This window comes from Antechinus flavipes, chromosome 2 (assembly GCF_016432865.1).
Source record: "Antechinus flavipes isolate AdamAnt ecotype Samford, QLD, Australia chromosome 2, AdamAnt_v2, whole genome shotgun sequence".
Taxonomy (NCBI): domain Eukaryota; kingdom Metazoa; phylum Chordata; class Mammalia; order Dasyuromorphia; family Dasyuridae; genus Antechinus; species Antechinus flavipes.
Window position 1 is genome coordinate 575,805,483 of NC_067399.1, and position 19,486 is coordinate 575,824,968.

Consider the following 19,486-nt stretch of genomic DNA (forward strand, 5'->3'; position numbering starts at 1 on the left):
AATGTCACACTGATGAAAGTATGGTTCCTTGAAATGTTAAATATTTAGAGGTGATCCCAAAATGCAAAATTTTGCAAAAGGGCTACAAAGTTTCATTTAAATTGACCCAATGAAAATAATTGGAATTCATAGATTCATCTATGCCCAAATGTTGTTGTAAGTCTATTTAAAGTTCCCATAAGACAAATGTAAAGCAGCAATGAGCTAATTACTAAGTGAATATTAAGATTGGGGGGGAGGGAGACAAAAAATGAAGAACTCTCAGTTCGATTGATTACAATTCATTAAAGTCATTGTTCATTGTTGAAATTAAAGATTATAGGCCCTATAGGAGGAACTACTTTTCAAAGCCTTAACTAGCTGGCAGGAAACTATGACTTCCCAGAGTGCTGCTATCCCTGCACTTTTTCATAACTCTGCAGTAGCCCACTGTCTCTGTTCCTTTCAGTGTCATCCCTAAGAGCCTAAGGTTCACCTTTTCCCACTGCCAGATTCTGCATCAGTCACCTTCCCATATCCAATGTTGACTAGAAACATGATTCAGGAGCAAGTAATTGAGAGTAGAATGTTTCTGTGAGTTCATTATGATAGAAGCAGCTCTCTTCAACAGAGGAGCTACATTCTTAGGTTTTGGAAGAATTGATAGATATAACTGGAGAACAGCAGAGCTAACTGTAGGACTAGAGAAGGGCAAGTCGCCTTTTTTTCAAAAAAGGAAAGACCATACAAATCATAGTTCAATAAACTTGGTAACCTTCTAAAACTTATTTATTGGAGAGAGATTTAATGAACTAGAGGATAATAACCACAGCTTCAGGAAGAATAAATAATGCCAAACTAGTATTTCCTTTTCCAACATGGTTTCTCAACTAGTAGAATACAAGAAATAGTATAAATACAATTTACACAAGTTTTAAGAAAGCCTTTAACAGAATAGTTCTTACTGTTTTTGTGGAAAAGATGGAATATAATAGTACTATTATGTCAACTCAACAAGTAATCATTAATAGTTGGTGGTTAACATGTATGAAATACAAAACTTTTTAAGTACAGTGTCCCAGAGATCTATAGTAGTTGGGTCCTGTAATGTAACACTTTAATCAATGAAATGGATCAAGGCATAGATGGCAATCCTCAAATAGAGTAAATAAAGCTTTGAAAGATAGCAAAGAGATTTGAATAACAAAGTCAGTACCCAAAAAGATATTGCCAAGCAAAAAAATTGAGCTGAAATAATATAAAATTTTAGCTTTACCTTCAGAAAAGCTGTTCCAGATATATTGCTTCACATTATTGTGCCCTCCAAAACCCATGAATTCTGTTGTTTACAAATTGCCTTAATATTGAATCTGTCCTTTTCCCTTAGATTATATTTGCTAATGTGTTTATATGTTGTTTCCCCTCATTAAAATGTAAGCTCCTTGAGAACAGGTTCTATTTTGTTTGTGTTCTTAGACCCTGGCACAGTGCCTGATACATAGTATGTATGTAATGAGTGTTTTGGGTTTTTTTAGTAAATGATACAGCAACCCAAAAAGCTAATGCAATTTTGGAATAGTTTAAAATGATTCAAATAACACAGAATCAAAGACTGTAGCCAATCCCACTGTACCGTTATGCTCAAAAGCATCATGTGCACACATGCGCTCACACGTCTGTGTGTGTGCAGTTCTGAGCATTGTTTCTTGAAAACCATTTTTTAAATGGAGAGCAACTAGAGGAAGATAATTAAAATGGCTAAAGGCATTAAGTTCATGTTATATGAATATCTTTTAAAGGTATGAGAGATTTTTGTCTTAGAGGAGAAAAGGCTTAGGACAGCTATAAAGTCACATTTGTGGAGCTGCAAGGGATCCAAGAGGTCATATATGCCAGTCCTCCATTTTGCCCATGTGGAAACAGGTTCAGGGAAACCTATCCAATGTTGTATGGGTGGTGGAGTCAAGAAACAGGTTTTAAATCCGAGGCCTTTGGCTATTGAATCAGTGATCTTTCCAGGACATAATTATCTTTAAGTATGTGAAGGGACTGTGATGTGGAAGAATTAGATGTATTTTCTGGCCTCAGCAGGTTCAACTAAGAGCAATGAGTAGAATTAACAAAGAAGCAGAATTAGGCTTCATGACAAAAGAGCTGTCCAAAATGACATATATCATTTTAGAAGGTGATAGGATACTCCTCAGAAGGTCAGATGACTATTTGTTGAGTGTATTGTGATGACTTTTTTGGTTGATAATGGGTTGGACCAGATGGGCTTGGGGTCCCTTCCAACTCTGATATTCTTAGATTCTCCCCAGGAATTGGGAATTTGAAGATCATTGAACATGCGAGAGTGGGGGGGGGGGGGACTAGAATTAGATTCTTGGGGATGGGAGAGAGGGAGAAGACAGTGGGAAAGTACAAAGGAGAGAAGCAGAGGGAACATAATTAGTGATTTAAATACTTTCTGAAAAATGAAATTTCTGAAATGACAATTGCAGAAGGAACTCACTGATCAGAGGAGGGGGTTGCAGTGATGGATGGATTTCAGGGTGAAATGAAAAGCTGTAGAGTGGAAATTAAAAGGTTACTGTGACGTGACAAAGTCAGGCAGACTATACAAAGAACTATAGGATTCTAGTACTGGTTCTGCCATTAGCTGTACTGCGCAAGTGCTTAAAATTTTTGTTCCTTAGTTTCCTCATCTTTTAAATAAGAAGAAAGCCTACATCATTGTTTCTCACCTACTCCAAGTCCATAGGCCAACCCTATCCACTACTTCATGTGTAGGGGACAGCTTGCTCAAAGATAGAGAAGATAACAATGTACATGTGAGCAATAGCAAGGAAGCCAAGTTAGTTGAACCATAGACTGGAATACTTCTCACTTTTGCCTCTCAGAAGCCCTAGCTTCCTTCAAAACTTAACTCAACTTTTGCCTCCTTCCTAAGAACTTTCCCAATCCTCCTACTAATGTCCTCCCACATATGTGTGTGTGTGTGTGTGTGTGTATGTGTAAATAATCTGTGTATGTATGCATCTATGTATATATGGTTTTAGTAGAAGGATTGCCCCTTGAAAGGAAGGATTTTGTTAATTTTATTCCCAGCCTACCACAGTCTCTGGTATAAAGTAGGTGCTTAATTCATTTATCATTTGGTAAAAAGTATTCTTAATATTTATTGTTATTTATGTCATTATAATATATATATATGTTATATTCAAGTATTCCCCAATTGAAGGCTCACTTTGGTAGACAATCTGCTGTCTATCATATCTTCCTCATTTTGTATGTGTGAAATTAAAAATTTTAACTTAAGTGTGTAATTCAGTTCTATTAAATTTCACATCAATTTAGCCCTATGTTCTAGACTTCCAAGATTTTTTTAGATGCAATGTATTGAGTTAGCCATCAAGCTTTATGTCATCTTTACATGTTATAAATGTCATCTTTATCTAAGCTCCTGATAAAAATATTAAATATCCCAGGTCCCTAAAGCAATCTACTGAATCCTGTAAAGTTATTAATATAGAATCATAGATCACTAGCTAAAATGTACCAGACAAATCATCTAATCCAAATTTCTCATTTTACATATAAGAAAACTTGAGGGCTAGAGAGTTTAAGGGATTTACCCAGATTCGTCAAATAGTAATTATAAGTAGTAGAACTGAGATGAAATTAAAGTCCCATGACTTTCATTCTTTCAATCATCCCATAGTAATTATTTTTGTTTGTTTTTTAATATATTTTATTTTTCCCCAATTATATGTTAAAACAATTTTTTTAAACATTTGATTTTTTTTAAGTTTTGAGATCCAAATTCTATCCCTCCTTCTAGCCTTCCTTTCTAAGATGGCAAGCAATCAGATATAGTTTATACATGTACAATAACTTAATATTTTTATATTAATCATTATATATAAGAAGACTTAAAAAGAATGAAAGTGAAAAATAGGCAGGTAACATGCTTCATCATTGTTCCTTTGGGATTTTCTTGGATCACCGTATTGCTCAAATAGCTAAGTCGTTCACAGTTCATCATACAATATTGCTGTTACTATGTACAACATTCTCCTAGTTATCAGTTTATATAAGTCTTTCCAGGTTTTTCCTGTTTGTCATTCTTTATAGTACAATAATATTTCATCACAATTATATACCACAGCTTGTTTAGCCATTCTTGAATTGATGTCCCTTCAGTGTCCAATTCTTTGCATCCACAAAAAGAGCTTCTATAAATATTTTTGTACAAATATATCCTTCCCTCATCCTGTTTTATATCTTTAGGAGATAGATTTAGTACTAGTATTGCTAGATCAAAGGATATGCACAGTTTTATAGCCCTTTGAACATAGTTTAAATTGTTCTCCAGAATGGCTGGATGGATCTATAGTGATTGTTTTGAGTCCAGCCATTCAGTCTGACTTTTTTCTCAATAAACTGAACATGCTCTCCCAAAATAAAGGATATGTTTCAGCTTATAGACATCTTCTTGCCTCTTATCACAAATTCTAAGGCCACTTTCCTCCAATGTTTCCATGCAAGTTTCTATTTGCTGTTAAGAATCAGGTATAGGATAGAAATTTTCCCTTGTTGCTTCTATCTTTCTAAGGATAAAGAAATTATCATTAAAGCAAATCAAGACCTTATTAACTATTTTAATTATGGTTTAAAAAGTATGGTTCTACATGTCTACATATCTACAGATAATTAAAGTCCTCCATCATTATTATATCACATTTTCATTCTAGACTTGGCCTGTGACTTTTTGCTTCCAGCCCATTGTGAAAAATATCAAAATTCCTCCCCATGTTCTTTTCCCTTTGTAAGGAGCAAAATGACTGCCAAATGAAAATGAAAAACTCATTTATTATCAACGATCATATAAAATGTCATGATGTTTTAGTTTTAAATAGGACAATTAAATCTTAGTTGTTTACAAGTAGATTCTCTCCTGTGAATTATTTACCATATATTTTTCATTTTAGATTACTTTTTATCCTCACCATCCACAAGTGTTTTCCTTACTTTCTACTGATATGTATGTAGGTGTATTTACATGTATATATGTTCATGACTAAGATGGCAATAATCCCATTTTCTGCTTTGGTCAGACATTTAATTCTGGCATCAATTTTTAAGGATATCGATTCGCTTCAAAATATTAAAAAGAGTACAATCAGAATTGTGAAGGTATTCATAGTCATGCCATATCTAAAATTGTTTGAATGATGGTTAGCCTGCAGAATAGAAGACTTTTAGGGGTAGGAGGGGTGGGAGATGGTATGGTGAGAATATAACAACCATCTTCAGGTATTTGAAGAGCTGTCTCAGTTTAACTTGTTCTGATTGATACAGGATGGACTAGACAGCTCCATATCTCTTAAGGCGGTTTCATGTTCCTTCTAATTCAAAAATTTTGGTTCACTGTCCAGCATGTTTCTCCTTTCTTCTTGAATATTTATAATAAGGTACAAGGCTTCTATATAGATGACAAGTCTTTCTCATATTTCATTTCTTGCTCCTAAGTCATGTCTTCAAATATATTTTTCAGTACTTTGTCTACACCCACCTTTTTTATGTTGAAATGAATAAATTAAAATTATAAGCTAATTTTAATCTAAGGATTTTTTTTATTCAATTCTTAATGGATGATTTTCTCTATTCTCTGCAAAAGTAGATAGCCTTTTTTCCCAAATGTTCATCTTAAATCCTGAAACATAAGATAACCAAGTATCCCAACATACTTGTTATTGTCTTTGAGCAGAAACTGAAACCAGTTCTGGGTGCATTCCCTTAATTTCTGTTTCCCAGAAATTCTTTCACTTTCTGTTTTTCACTTTATAGCAAGAATGTCAAGATTGACAAGTTTTAGTTTCTCCAGTAATAGGTTTGTTTCTTGGATAGCATAGAAGAATTGAACTATCATTCATAGTACCTACAATCCAGTTATTGTTTTACAGAAAGTCTAAGAATTATGATTCATAGGGCTTTCTGGCCTGCTTTCTATTGCTTGCCAAGATCACAGCAGATGCAGAAGTGGGTCACTTGAACATGAGGGCTGTTTTGTTTTTGTTTTATTTTTTTCAGAGCAGGCCCTTCAGTTTTACTATAACTGATTTAAATAAATCTGGTTACATGATTACTATATATATCTAGATGTTGTATAATGTCTCTGTTTAGTTAGTTTAATGATTATGGTAATAACTGAAATCTAGCTTGCCTCCTATTAATAAAGACTTAAAGGCATGAATATTATACTTATCAAATTTGAAGATGACAGAATAACTATAGTCAATTTAAATAAGAAAAAAACTTGATTTTTTTTATACCAAATATAAGAATACTCCAAGTCTGGGTTTGGGAGTTTTGGTATTTTGGAGTTTGTTCAATTTTTTTTTAATTTTTTTTTTTTTTTTGGCCGGAAGCAGTTACTCAGTAACATAGAACATATATATTCTCATTATCAAAACTAGTTTTATAAGAGTAATTAAAAATAAGAAAATTAACATGAAAACTTGGATTTAGAGAAAATTTAAATAAAATATGCAGAATACATTTAAATAATAGTCCTTGCATTTTCAATTACCATATAGCTTAATGGTTGCAACTAGAAAGTTTTCTGAAGATATGGAAGGAATTGAATGTATAGTTGATTTAGACAAATGAGATTGGATTGATGTCATTATAATCTCTCATTTAGTTGCTTCATTTTCCTGAGCGATGTTGAATACATCATACGATAAAGAGTTTTTATATGACAGGCAACAGAAACATGAATGTAAAAAATGATGATAATCAACTCTAGGCTATAAACATGTGTAGATATGATGCCAGAATATTTGATTGAAAAATAACAATGGCAATTAAATATCCAGATTTTTTTTCTTCTGCAGAGTTACAGATATCTGAATGACTCCAAATATCCATATGTTTGGCTAAACATCTGGAGATTAGCTAAGTTTTCTATTTTTCATCCAGATGGTTTTTTTCCCCCAAAATTCAGAATAATTCAGGCTCAGTCAACCAACAAATTCTGATTTAGTGTATTTTATATTCTGAAAACTATAGTAAGTCCTGCAAAGCATATAGGCATATGGTTCCTGATTCGGAGGCACTTAAAATCTATTGGGAAGAGAAAATCAATATACACAAACCAAAAGATTAAAAAATATATAAAACTAACCTCAACGATATTACTGTAAGTGACCTTTACCGATTCAGTTGATCTTTCTGAGCCTCCCTTTTTTCCTCTGTAAAATATGTTTATTTTGAATAATTTCTAAGCTTCCTTCCAGCTCTATCCTATACGAACCTACAGATATAAAATTGCATAAATACCAATTTTTAATGCTTTTTGAGATGAGGATGGGGGAAAACAGTGCAAGCTGAGGTAGGCAGAAAATGCTTCATAATGGAAGAGATCTTGAGCTGACTTTTTGGACTATAGGTAGAGAATGAAGAACGCCTTTCCAGATGAAAGGAATGATGTAAGTAAAGGCTCTGAGGTTTCTTTGAACATTGAACATCCACAGCATGATAAGGAGACCTGGAAGACCACAGCACAGGACACTTTGGAGAATGATAGGAAACAAAGTGGTATGGAAAAGGAGCTAGAAAAGATGAAATTGCCTAGTCACAAGGATCCACGTTGGTATGAAGAGGACCAGTCTAAGTTTAACTGCACATTCATGAGCATGAATGAAATACATGAGCAGAAATAATATGGCAGAAGTAACAAAAGCCATTCAAAACTACCCTAGAAAAGTTTGTCCTATTTAATACTAAGATAGTTAGCCCGAGTTCTTCCTATCCATTCAAGCAAGCAACCTAGGAGGTATCTCTCCAAGCTCGAGGTATCTTGGAGCAAGATCGCCTATTTGCTTAGTTAAAACCAAATTATCTGAAATATATTAATGTCAAGAGGTAAAAGGTGATATTTGTGTATACTCAATCTTAGTTAAAAAAATAATTTAAAACCGTACTTCCTACTCTTTCCTAAAGTAAATTTATAACCCAAGTTGATAACCCAAGTTGATGTTAATAGAAATATCATGTAAGAGGAGGGCATTCCCCTAAACAGATACCTAATGATTTATTTCAGACTAATTCTATCACATGACTTCGAGTATTAATACAAGGTAAAGAATCAGTGGTTCAAGTGACAGAATTAGCTCATAAGCTTAATAGTATGAACGATCTTAGAAGCTTGTAGCAAGAAATATGGCTACAAAAGTTCCATGTCCATGGAGGTAGTAGTAAAATCCACATGGGAAGGAAAAAAAGGAAAAAGCATTGAATCAAGCATCAAAGGAACTATATTTAGATGTTTATTAGCCACATGACTTTGGGAAAATAACTTGCTTAAATTTCAAACTTCAAGAAAATCAGAAGTATGGACTAGATAGCCTCATTGAGGTCCTTTCCAACCCTAGAACTAGGTTCTTTTGACTTCCTGTAACTAAAGAAAAGAAAATGCCAAAGGTGACCAATTATTCCCAAAGGAAAACCAATTATATTCTCAAAGAAAATCTGTTACCAATGTGGGCAGTCAAGGTTCTTACAGGGCAATATGTCCTAATTTATAATGTGCCATCACGATTATATGTAGGTCAGCGCAGGTATACAGAGGTCAAAGAAGACAACAGAAAAGTATTTTAATACTTTGCAACATAACTGGGCTTGTGGCAACCTGCCATATTAAAAAACTGGGAGGAGAAGGGATGTGGATGTACCAATATTCTATTGAATATATTAGAAACCAGGACCACAGTTTCATGAATTTGCTCAGAGACCTAGATGATCTGATTGTTTGAGCAGCAAGATGACATTAATGAGAAATCAATAAACATTAAAAGCCAACTATGTGCCAAACTCTGTGCAAAGTGCCAGGGATACAAAAAGAGGCAAGGAGCTCACAAGCTAATAGGAGAGACAATAAGCAATCCAATGAACAAGGCATATGCAGAATAAATAGATGATTAGCAGAAAGAAGGCACTAGAATTAAAAGGGGATGGATTATGTAACATTGTCAGATCTGCTTTTTAGGAAGATCAGTCTGATACCTGAATCGAAGATGGACTGGGTGGAGAAGAGACTTATGGAAGATAGATCCACCCTCTGTGCCCTTCCAATCCCCAGTGACCATGGCAGTAAGCCAAGTCTGAGGTGGTGGGAGTCCTGGGGGGTAGTGGGGTAAGGGCAGGAAAGGAGGTGAACAGAGGGCATAGAAGAGAGATATTATGGGGATAAAAACTAGGATTGACCACAAATTAGATTGGTCGGGGGCTGAAAGAGGGGAGTCAAGGAAGGTATCTTAAGTTGCCAATGTGGAAGACAAGATCTATGAAAACAGGCTAGGAAAGGCTTCTTGTAAAGGCTTTTAACCTGAAACTTTAAGGAAACCACGGAAGCCAGAATGCAGGGTTGAGGAGAAAGAGAATTCCAGGCATGGTAAGGGCAATCAGAGGAAATGACTGGAGCCAAAAGATGGAGCATCATGTTCATGGAAAAGCAGAAAGGTTAGCTAGTATCCCTGGAAAGCTACATGGCAGGGAATAGGCTGTTAGAGGCTGGGCCCGAAGCGCTGGTAATGAAGGATTTTGAATGTCAAATGGCATTTCCCCATTTTTTGTCTAGACCACTGCTAGATGACTCAAGAAAGTGCTAGAAAAAGAATCAGGAAGAGCTGAGTACAAATTCAACTTCAGACACTTTGCTGTGTAACTCCAAACACGTGATTTAAATGTCTGTTTGCCTCAGTTTCCTCATCTGTAAAATGGAGACAATAATACCTACTTCCAGGGTTATTGTGAAGATATAAAAAATATTTGTAAAGCACTTTGCAAGCCCCAAAGCACATGTTCCTTACGTGTCTGACTGTATAACATTTATGCATCTCTGCTGATGGCTGATTTTATTTATGTTAGTATACCCAAAGTGGTTTATGGAGGAAATTTTTACCAGCTAACTGTACAAGGTAGAGGGAATGTTGCCTACTACCCTAAATCAACAGTGTTCCCATAATTCCTAAATTAAGACTTTACCCTAGGATCAATTTAAACTTCCAGGAATCCAGATTCATTCACAATCTGCCAGGGAATCATCGCCAAAAACACCCACAAACCATTTACACTGACTCATGCTTCTCTACAGACTTTTAACTCTACAATCAATTTCTCTCATCAGTCTCCCACCAATGTTCAGTGATAAACTTACAGTTTCACAAGCGATCTCTACATCTTTAATATTTCTAACACATTCCCAAGAACCATGGGCATTCCTATATTTAAGCAATCTCTTATAGTCTGGGAGTTGCAGAGACAACTTTGAATAGTTTATAATCCCTTTGGCCTTCAACACACTCATCTTTCAAGTCCAAATTCCCCAGAGCCTAACACAAAACATAATGAATTGATTTGGCTTATACACATTATAAATACTGGTTAATGTAGGAGAAATCATGGAGCATAATAAAGCAAGGGAACAATTAATTCAGCATGTTAATTAAAGACTTCCCCAATACAGGAAACACTGGAACAGGTGGAACATTTATGTCATAGTAACATAGGCTTCAGAAATGGAAGGTGCCTCAGAGATTATCTAGTAATCCCTTATACTCACATACACACTTACACAACACACACTTTACAGAGAAGGAAATCAGGTCCTAGAGGGAAATAATTTATCTATTTGACATTTATTATAAATGGCCTGGTACTGATTATTTTTTTCATACGTATGTAACTAGAGTCCCCTTAAGTTTCCCTAAGAATTGGCTACTTTTTCTAAGTTTGGTATGGAATGTTTTTGGTACCTGGTTATGCAAATCATGGCCCAATACTCAAAAAGCTCTATTTGTAGAATATGTAAGAATAATAAACCCAATAAAAACACTAAATAACATAAAATTAATGTAAGTAACAAGGGAAAAACAATTGGTCAAATTCTTAGTCTTCTATATGCAAATTAGCAAAATGTTCTATTTCTTGTAGGGCAGAGGAAAAAATTCCTAGGGAAAACTCACCTAGAAGTGGAGAAGCTATCCTTCAGACAATGCAGCTCCTGTATTCTCACTTCTTTAACCAGTTTTCACTCTCAAAAGCCATTTTTGCATCCAGAAACTGAGTCTGACATCACAATCCTTCTTGCAAAGAGAATGAAGGCTCTCTCACTTCTAAGAGGACTTGCACTAGTGGACTCCATTAAAGAAGAAGATAATCTTTTTCCACTTTGCCCTTGTGTGCCTTTATCCACTAGGTCATAAGAGCTTTGGAAATGATAATCATGGCTTTATGTAGAAATTCATAGAGGGAAAAGGGCTCGGTTTTTTTATACCTTTATTCACTAGCACTTAATAGATAATATTACACATAAGAAATATTTAATACATATCTGTTGAATACTACATGAATGTGTTCAATAAATATTTGTTCATTGAATTTTACTTACAAATTAAAATATTTTCCTACCATTTTTTGCAAATCACTATTCACTTCTAAATCTGCTATGTTATTAAGATGTGTAATCTGTATGATCTGTGATAGAGATCTGCCTTATAAACATCTTTTGTTCCTCAAAACTCTTTGGTTTTTGCCTTATTTTTGCTTTGGTTTCCTTAGGTAATTGACTTTTCTTTTCTGAGCCTATATATATTTTCTCCCTCTGTAAAATGGAGGTAGGAGATTGGACAACCTAATTTCTAATGTTTCTTCTAACTTTAACATTCTGTGATTTTAAGGAAGTGTTTTGTAAACCTCAAAAGACCGGATGGAATTTTAATTTAAATAAATCACACTGGAAGGGATTTTAGGGATTACCTGGCCCCTTAGATGAAGAAACAGAACCAAAGAAATAAAGGGACTTTCCTAAAGAGTCACAAGGTAACAGTGACAGCAAGTATTAAAACTCAAGATTTATGGCTTCAGATCTAAATATGAACTATTATTCCCAAATTTCCTTTACCTTTAATTTTTTTTCTTATAAACTTCTAAGTTCCAAAACACCTCATTGTTCGCAGGTCTATGTCAATTTTGTTTACCAGAGATAGATGACATCTTAGACATCTAGTCCTTACTGTCAGGTGAATAGTAAAAAGTTGGCAAGAAAATATGCAAAAGCAATATAAGCCCACATCGTGTTAATTACTTTTTGCTAAATGGAAAATCTTTCATTGAAATAATGTCAGTAGCATCTTATTTCTGATGTTGGAGAAGTTATAGAATAATAGAATACTGAATTTAGAGTCTAGATATTTGGATTTATTATCATAGATTTTGACATGAGTGTGGTATGAAATTGAGAAAAATCATTTATCCCTGTGCCTGTTTTCTCTACAACATGGAGAGGATCATTCCTAGCTTATTTTGCTCAAAGATAGATACATTTTTATAATTCCAAAGATCCAAAGACCCTTTAGTTCTTTTATCAGCTGAGTCAGAGATAACAGGTCATAGATTTTTAGCCAGTGGTTAACTATACTCTTGGAGATCTCATTTATTCCCAAAAAAAAGTTCAATTGTCATCTCTGCAGATGATTCCCAGATTTACATTTTCAGTCCTACTCTACCCTGAGTGTAGTCCCAAATTTCCTAATATTCCTTGAACATTTCCAGCTGGACATTCCAGAGGCATCTAAAATTGACCCTGTCTAAACTGAACTCATAATCTTTTCCCCAATCCCTATCCCTCTTCCTAACTATGCTTTCTGTCAAGAGCACCACCGTCTTTCTACTCACCTCAGATATAATCAGTCAAGTCTTATCCATTCTGGATCCACAACCTAGAATAAATCCCTTCGCTCCACTCACATAACCAACTTCCTAGTTCACATCCTTATTATCTTTTACCTTGACTATTGCAATAACCTTTTGAGGAGTCCTATCCCGAGTCCATATTCCATAGCTGTCAGTGATATTCCTTAAGTATGACTGATTATATCACTTCTCTGTTCAGAAATCACAAGGGTTCCCTATTACCTCTAAAATTGAGTGCAAACTTCTTCATTTGATATTTAAAGCCCTTCACAACCTGGCTGCAAATTTAGTGCTTAAGTTTGGAAAGTCATTGGCCCAATAGGTCTATCTTTTGTTCTTCAGTGTCCCATTTCTGGTCTCAATATGCCTTAATACAGACTGTCCACCTCTTTCCATCTCCTATTCTGTGCCTGAAATGTACTACCTCGTTCCTTCATCTTTCCAAATGCCTAGCTACCTTTAAAAATTAACCCTTGTTCCACCTCCTACATGAGGCCTTTCTTGATTGCTCTAGATGCTGTGCCCTCCCCCATTACCTTGATTTTATCTTATGTACATTTTATATCTACTTTTATGTGAACATTTCATTTTCCCTGATAGAATATAAGCTCCTTGAGGATACTAAAATACTTGGCACATAGGAATCACTGAATGAATGCTTATTGATTGATTCATTCTCTTAGGAATTTTTCTGATTAGAAGTACCAATCTAGAAACAGAGAAGCCTTTTCCCTTGACCAGAAGCTGTTAATTTTTGTTTTTTCAATATTTCGCCTTTGGTAGCTTGGTGAAATTATGAATTCCCTTCTAGAATAATATTTTATTTCTTTTTTTTAATACACATTTCTTTATGAATCATGTTGAGAGAGAAAAATCAGAACAAAAGGAGGAAAAAACTACAAGAGGGGAAAAAAAAGAAAAAAGTGAACATGGCATATGTTGATTTACATTCAGCCTCTATAGTTCTCTTTCTGGATGCAGATGATGTTTTCTATCCAAAATTTATTGGGATTTCTTTATATTACTGAACTACTGAGAAGAACTAAGTTTTCCATAATGGAAGACAGTTGTCAGTAGTTCAGTAATCTAAACTTGCTATTACTGTGTATGATGTATTTCTGATTCTACTTGTTTTGCTCAGCATCAGTTCATATAAATCTTTTGAGTCTTTCTGAAATTAGCTTGTTCATTTTTATAGAATAATAATATTCCATTACCTTCATATACCACAACTTTTTTAGCCATTCCCCAATTGATGAAAATCTACTCATGTTCCAATTCTTTGCTACCACAAAAAGAGCTGCTACAAACATTTTTGGGATATAGATCCAGTATTGGCACTGTAGAATGATGTTTTCAAACATATAAAATAAAATCCATAGGATCATATGGAAACCAATTATATTGGAATAAGTTTATTAAATATTTTTAAAGCTCTAGACTGTACTAGAAACGCAATAAGACAGTATTACTATGCCACTCTTCTTTTGATGAATTGCAGTTTACTGTATCTGCTTCATGCTGATCATCCTTATCAATTTACATATGTCTTTGCATTATTAACTTTCATTTCATCACACTTTTACAATTCACAGGGTTGTAAATTATTCTTCTTTGATCATAATTTTAAGTTAGCTGCTTTTTGATGTAAAGGATTAGGGTAATAATACATATACAAGTTATACTAAAGCCTGGGTTATTTGGAAGCCATTTTATAGATCAATGATTCCATGTATGATTTAGAGATTTTTATAAAACTTAAAATAGAGGGAGGCAATTTTGTTCCAAATTTTAGCATTTTTTCTTTTCCCCACCTTATCCTCAATCTTGATCTGTATCCTGTAGTCAGTTTTACCTTTGGGACCTGTACCTTCTGTATAAGTTATGAAAATCAAATAATTCATTTAACATTGTTGATTGAAATATGATATTGGGGTAAATACTGAAAAGACTACTGAATCAAGAAATAGAGTATATATGTGGTAACCGTGAATGTTAGCCCTGGGAAGTCAGTTAGTCTATCTGAGCTTCCATTTCCTCATATGTAAAATAGAAATAAGAATAAGGGCCTTGACTCTCTCCCAGAGTTTTTATGAGGATCAAATAATATTAGAGAGCTTTGAAAATTTAAGTTATTACTATTAGAACTCCCCAGAATTGAATGGAATATTGTTCACCATCATCTGAACATAGTAGGCATATTGAATTCAATTAGTAATTAAGAGTTATCCCAAAGTAGAATGTACTTTTTTGAGAGGTGCTCAAGCAAAAGCCCTTTGTGGAAAGGTCTTATTATAGAGTGGATTCTAATTTAGGTGTGATTTGGATAAGTAACTATCTATTCAAGTTCTGAGATCCTATGATTCTATAAATCAGACAGTCTCTTATAGAGCACTGCTGTTTTCTTTCAAGGTATCTGCCTTTTCCTGAGTGGCACTTAATCTGTGTCTTGTAGATTTTATTCTAGCTCTGGCAGCAGGCAAGATTTCACTCCAGTTTTTTTCTTTCTTTCATTTCTCTTTCATTTTCATTCTTTCATAAATTTCATTAAATAATCTGCAGTGACAGATTAGTTAAGAAAAGTCTCACATTTAACATAAATATAAACAAACTGCTCTCAAGTAAACATCCCTAAATGTATTGAAGATTTCTGGGTTACAATATAACGATTTCATTACATGTAAAATATTTTAAAGTTGAAACAATTTGTTTATTTGTATTTACACAGGCTCCATCGCTGTACTCAGAGGCCTACAAAGATTTATGAAAAACTCGATTTGAGTAACCCCACAACTGAATATTCAGAAAAATATACCCACTTTGAAAATATTAAACCTGTGCAACATCAGTTTCAAGCATCTGGTGACAAAATGTAAGAAATAATAGTATTTAATTAAATAGTCTACATTGCATTGTAATGGGGGTAAAGCTATTTCTAGCCTTTAAAAATGGTTTGTTGATGTCCTTTATTTTTTATTACATTATTGTCCCTTCCTAATGACCCTTCCCAACCAATAGGACTCTCCCCTGCAACAAACAAGTTCTGTCTAGCAAAGCAAATCAACACATTGACCATGTTTGAAAATGTGTAGTTTGTTCTGCACCTATTATCCACCATTCTTTCGCATGCCATGTTGTCTTCCTCACATGTAGCCACCATTGTTCAGAGACAGTATGTTGATAAGAGAGGGCCAACGCTATTACAGTCTTGTGGCCATGTCAGTTGTTCTGATTCTGCATATCTTACTTTGCCTCAGATCATGTAAGTCTCCCCAGATTCCTTCCTGTTCATCATTTCCCCTTGCAGGACAGTATAATTCACATTTTGGTTATTCAGTGGATACCCACTTAACTTCTTCTTTTTTGCTATTGCAATATCAGACTTTTTCCTTCAATATCTGATCTCCTTGAGGCATTTGCCTAGTGGCAGCATCACTCAGGTCAAAGGCAATGTACGGTTTGTTGTCTAATTGTTTTCCATAACAGCTGGGTTAATTGACACCTCCACCAGCAATGCCTACTCACTTTTACATCAAACCAAAATTTACTTCCTGCTGCAGGTAGGATCCTTTGAGGGATCTGGGGGACAAAATCCTGGAATCACGTTATCTATGGCCCAGGTAGCCCCTCTCCCAGGCAGGAAGAACTGGCCTATTAATCCCACGTAAGCTTGGTCTGGATCTTCTTTACTTGCCCCTTTGTTACCCTGTCCTCTTGAGGATAACTGAGGTGTCCCTCTGGGCTCTTCCCTTGATTTCTCTGCTGGTTTTTCTTATTCTATGTCAATTTCTTGAGAAAGCTAGACTTTGTATCTTTAATGTCAGCATCCCTATTAGAAGTGGGATTCTCACTTTGACAGTAAGCTAGTAATGTATGATTACTGATTATTGATGATTAATGATTCCTGATGCAGGAATCATCTATGAAGAAACCAGACCATTTAATTTTGAGGCTCAGAAAAGATGCTTAAAAATAAGACTGAGGAGAAGGAATAGTGAGGAGAGTAAAAACAAGTAGAAGGGAAAAGATAGTTATTCTGAAGTTCACATTTTGATGTGAATTTTTCTGTCACTGTCTATACTTTGTTTGGTTGATTAACTTTTATTTTCTGTGATTATTTTTCTACTTTTTCACACATCAACTTTCTTTAATTTTTATTTTTACATTCCTCCATCACGTTTTTTTATTTGTTTAAGGCAGCATCCCGGCATTATTTTGGTTCAGGTAGAGTCAAATTCACTTGTGTATAGCACTGATGGAGAACTTGCTGTAGCCCTTAGGCTGAATGTAGCCCTTGACTTCATTTCAACCAGTCCTTTTAGTCATAGACACTACAATTCAGAGAACAATTTCCTTTAAACGAGTATCTATAGATTTCCAGTTCAGAGTAGAATTTCTGAAGTTAGAAGAATAAAAAACAAAAGATGTGTGAACAGTGGTCAATAGTCTGAATTGCATTGACTTACTGCAAAGGTTTACCAGTTCTCACTTATATAACCACAGTATATCAGAGACTATGTCCCAGAAATTTTGAGTCTCTGCTAAGCAACCTAACCTAAACTAATGATAATCAAGGAGATTGATGACTTTTCACACAAAGGTAAGTGAACTAGATTCATAGGTGGGTAAGAAACGGTATTTTATTCTGTAATTTATAATCATTTTGCCAGACTAATCCTCAGTAGGAAGTTAAAAAAAATAGTAATCAACTAGATCTTTTGAAAGATAAAGCATCATAATACTTTAGGATTTACTTAGGAGAAAGCGCTGTGGATTCAGAGTCAAAGGCTTTCAGGTTGCAGCCTAGTGCTTTTATTATCTGTGTGATCCCAGCCAAATCACAACTCTATCAGGTTGAGAGCAAGGACTGTTTTTGTTTTTTTTTTGGTTTTGGTTTTGTTTTGTTTTGTTTTTTGCCTTTCTTTGTGTATGCCCAATGTCTAGCATAATACTTTGCACATAGGTGGTACTTAATAAATACCTACTAACTTGACTTAACTTTTTTGGATGTTAGTTTCTTCATCTGTAAAAATGAAAGTGTTAGAAAAGATGAACTCTGACATTCCTTCCAGTTCTAAATTTAAAATTTTAAAACACCAGCAAGACAGAGGGTAAATAGATTATCTAATCCAGCATGCCAGACTAACTTAATATCTTTCTGTAGAAGAGGAATAGGCTAAGTAGAAACCAGGCTACCTATAATATTTTTATAGAAATTGATATGCCCAGATTTGGGAAAGATTGAGCGACTTGCAACCACTTAGTGGGAGAGCCTAGATTGGAATGTTGTTTGAGAAATTGCTAGTAGTCCAATTTAGCTGGATGTTAGATGTATAAAAAAAGAATAGGCTGAAATGTCTAGAAAGGTGGTATCATGGAGAGTTTTAAATGTAAGGCTTAGATTTTGAATTTGATCCTAGAAGTAATGGGGAGCTATGAAAGATTGGTTTTTTTCTCCTTGTTGCCTTATTATCTTTCCCCTTGTGACCTTCCTTTCATGGTAGGAAGACCTAGAATGGTAGATTTGGAGGCTGAAGGGGATTTTGAGTTCATCCAGTCTAATCCCTTCATTTTAAGGATGAGCAAACAAAGGCCCCAGAGAGATAAACCAAGGTGATTAGATTGCAGGCACAAAAGGGCTGAAGCAAAATGTATATTCAGTCCATTTGACTCTAAAGATAATGTACTTTCCATGGTGTGGCCCAGCCTCTCAAAAATCTCACTAATTGGGCAGGTGTTGAATTTTTTCTATCCCCTCCAGGACTTGTTAAAGATCAAAGGAAGTCTAGGCTGAACAGATAGGACTCAGTGGTTCATTTTCAACTTTGAGACAGTGGCAATGATTGTGGGGCCGCTGCTCATGGTCTTTGGGAGGCCTTGGAGACCTGAAAAAAGGGTCTATGTGGTGGTACCAGTGCTGCCTCTAACTCTGAGCTTCTTCTGATAGTCCTTGGCTTCCTGATTTGTGTTTCGAATCTGAAATACCCTCAGTACTCATATTTCATGAAGCAAAAAATTAATATCCTTTATGGAATGTCCCATGTTACAATATTTCAGATCTGAATGTCTTCCCTGTGCTGCATATAAAGAAAAGGTTGAAACACCTGATGAATACAAGTCAAAAATGACGGACCCTGATTTTGCAACTACCTATAAGCGGAATTTTATTTTTTATCCATCAAAACCTGCTGAAACACTGAGGCCTCCGGAAAGACATCTTATTAAAAAAGAAAAGATGGATACTCTTCCTACCTATAAAGGTAATATATCACAAATTTTTAAAAGGAGTAACATGTAACCAGCACATACTTTTAATGTAGTGATATACTGATTTTTAGATACTTTTCATAAACTTTGTTGAGTCAAATATGAACTTCTCAAATATTTCTGCAATACATATATGTGTATATGTACATACACACTTGTATATATCTGTACATATGAATATTCCACACATGTATCATGACTAGGATTGTGTATATATATATACATGTGTATATATTCATATATCCATATATATGCTTTCAAAAACATTTTGGCAGCTCATATTTGTAAAAGTACACATATCTGTATGTGTATATTTACAAGTACATATATATCTATACAATGAAAAATAACTCATTCAGAGCCTAATTTTTGACCAAAAATGTATGGCCTATATTTGGCCAATATAGCACTTTAATTTTAAATAATGACTTTAATTTCTCATTAAATTTAGCTTATAGTATTTGGAAGATATGTTAATTTC

The 19,486-nt window shown here is 34.6% G+C and overlaps 1 protein-coding gene across 3 annotated transcripts in view; it reads left to right on the plus strand.

Annotated features, from left to right (window-relative positions):
* The window catches only part of SAXO2 (stabilizer of axonemal microtubules 2), a 93,523-nt gene that overhangs the window by 63,504 nt on the left and 10,533 nt on the right, over positions 1 to 19,486 (plus strand). For all 3 annotated transcript variants that reach the window (XM_051981174.1, XM_051981172.1, XM_051981173.1), the window contains 2 exons: positions 15,467 to 15,610; positions 18,796 to 18,998. In XM_051981174.1, coding sequence (XP_051837134.1) covers positions 15,467 to 15,610; positions 18,796 to 18,998 — 347 coding nt within the window. The remainder of the gene's footprint in view (positions 1 to 15,466; positions 15,611 to 18,795; positions 18,999 to 19,486) is intronic.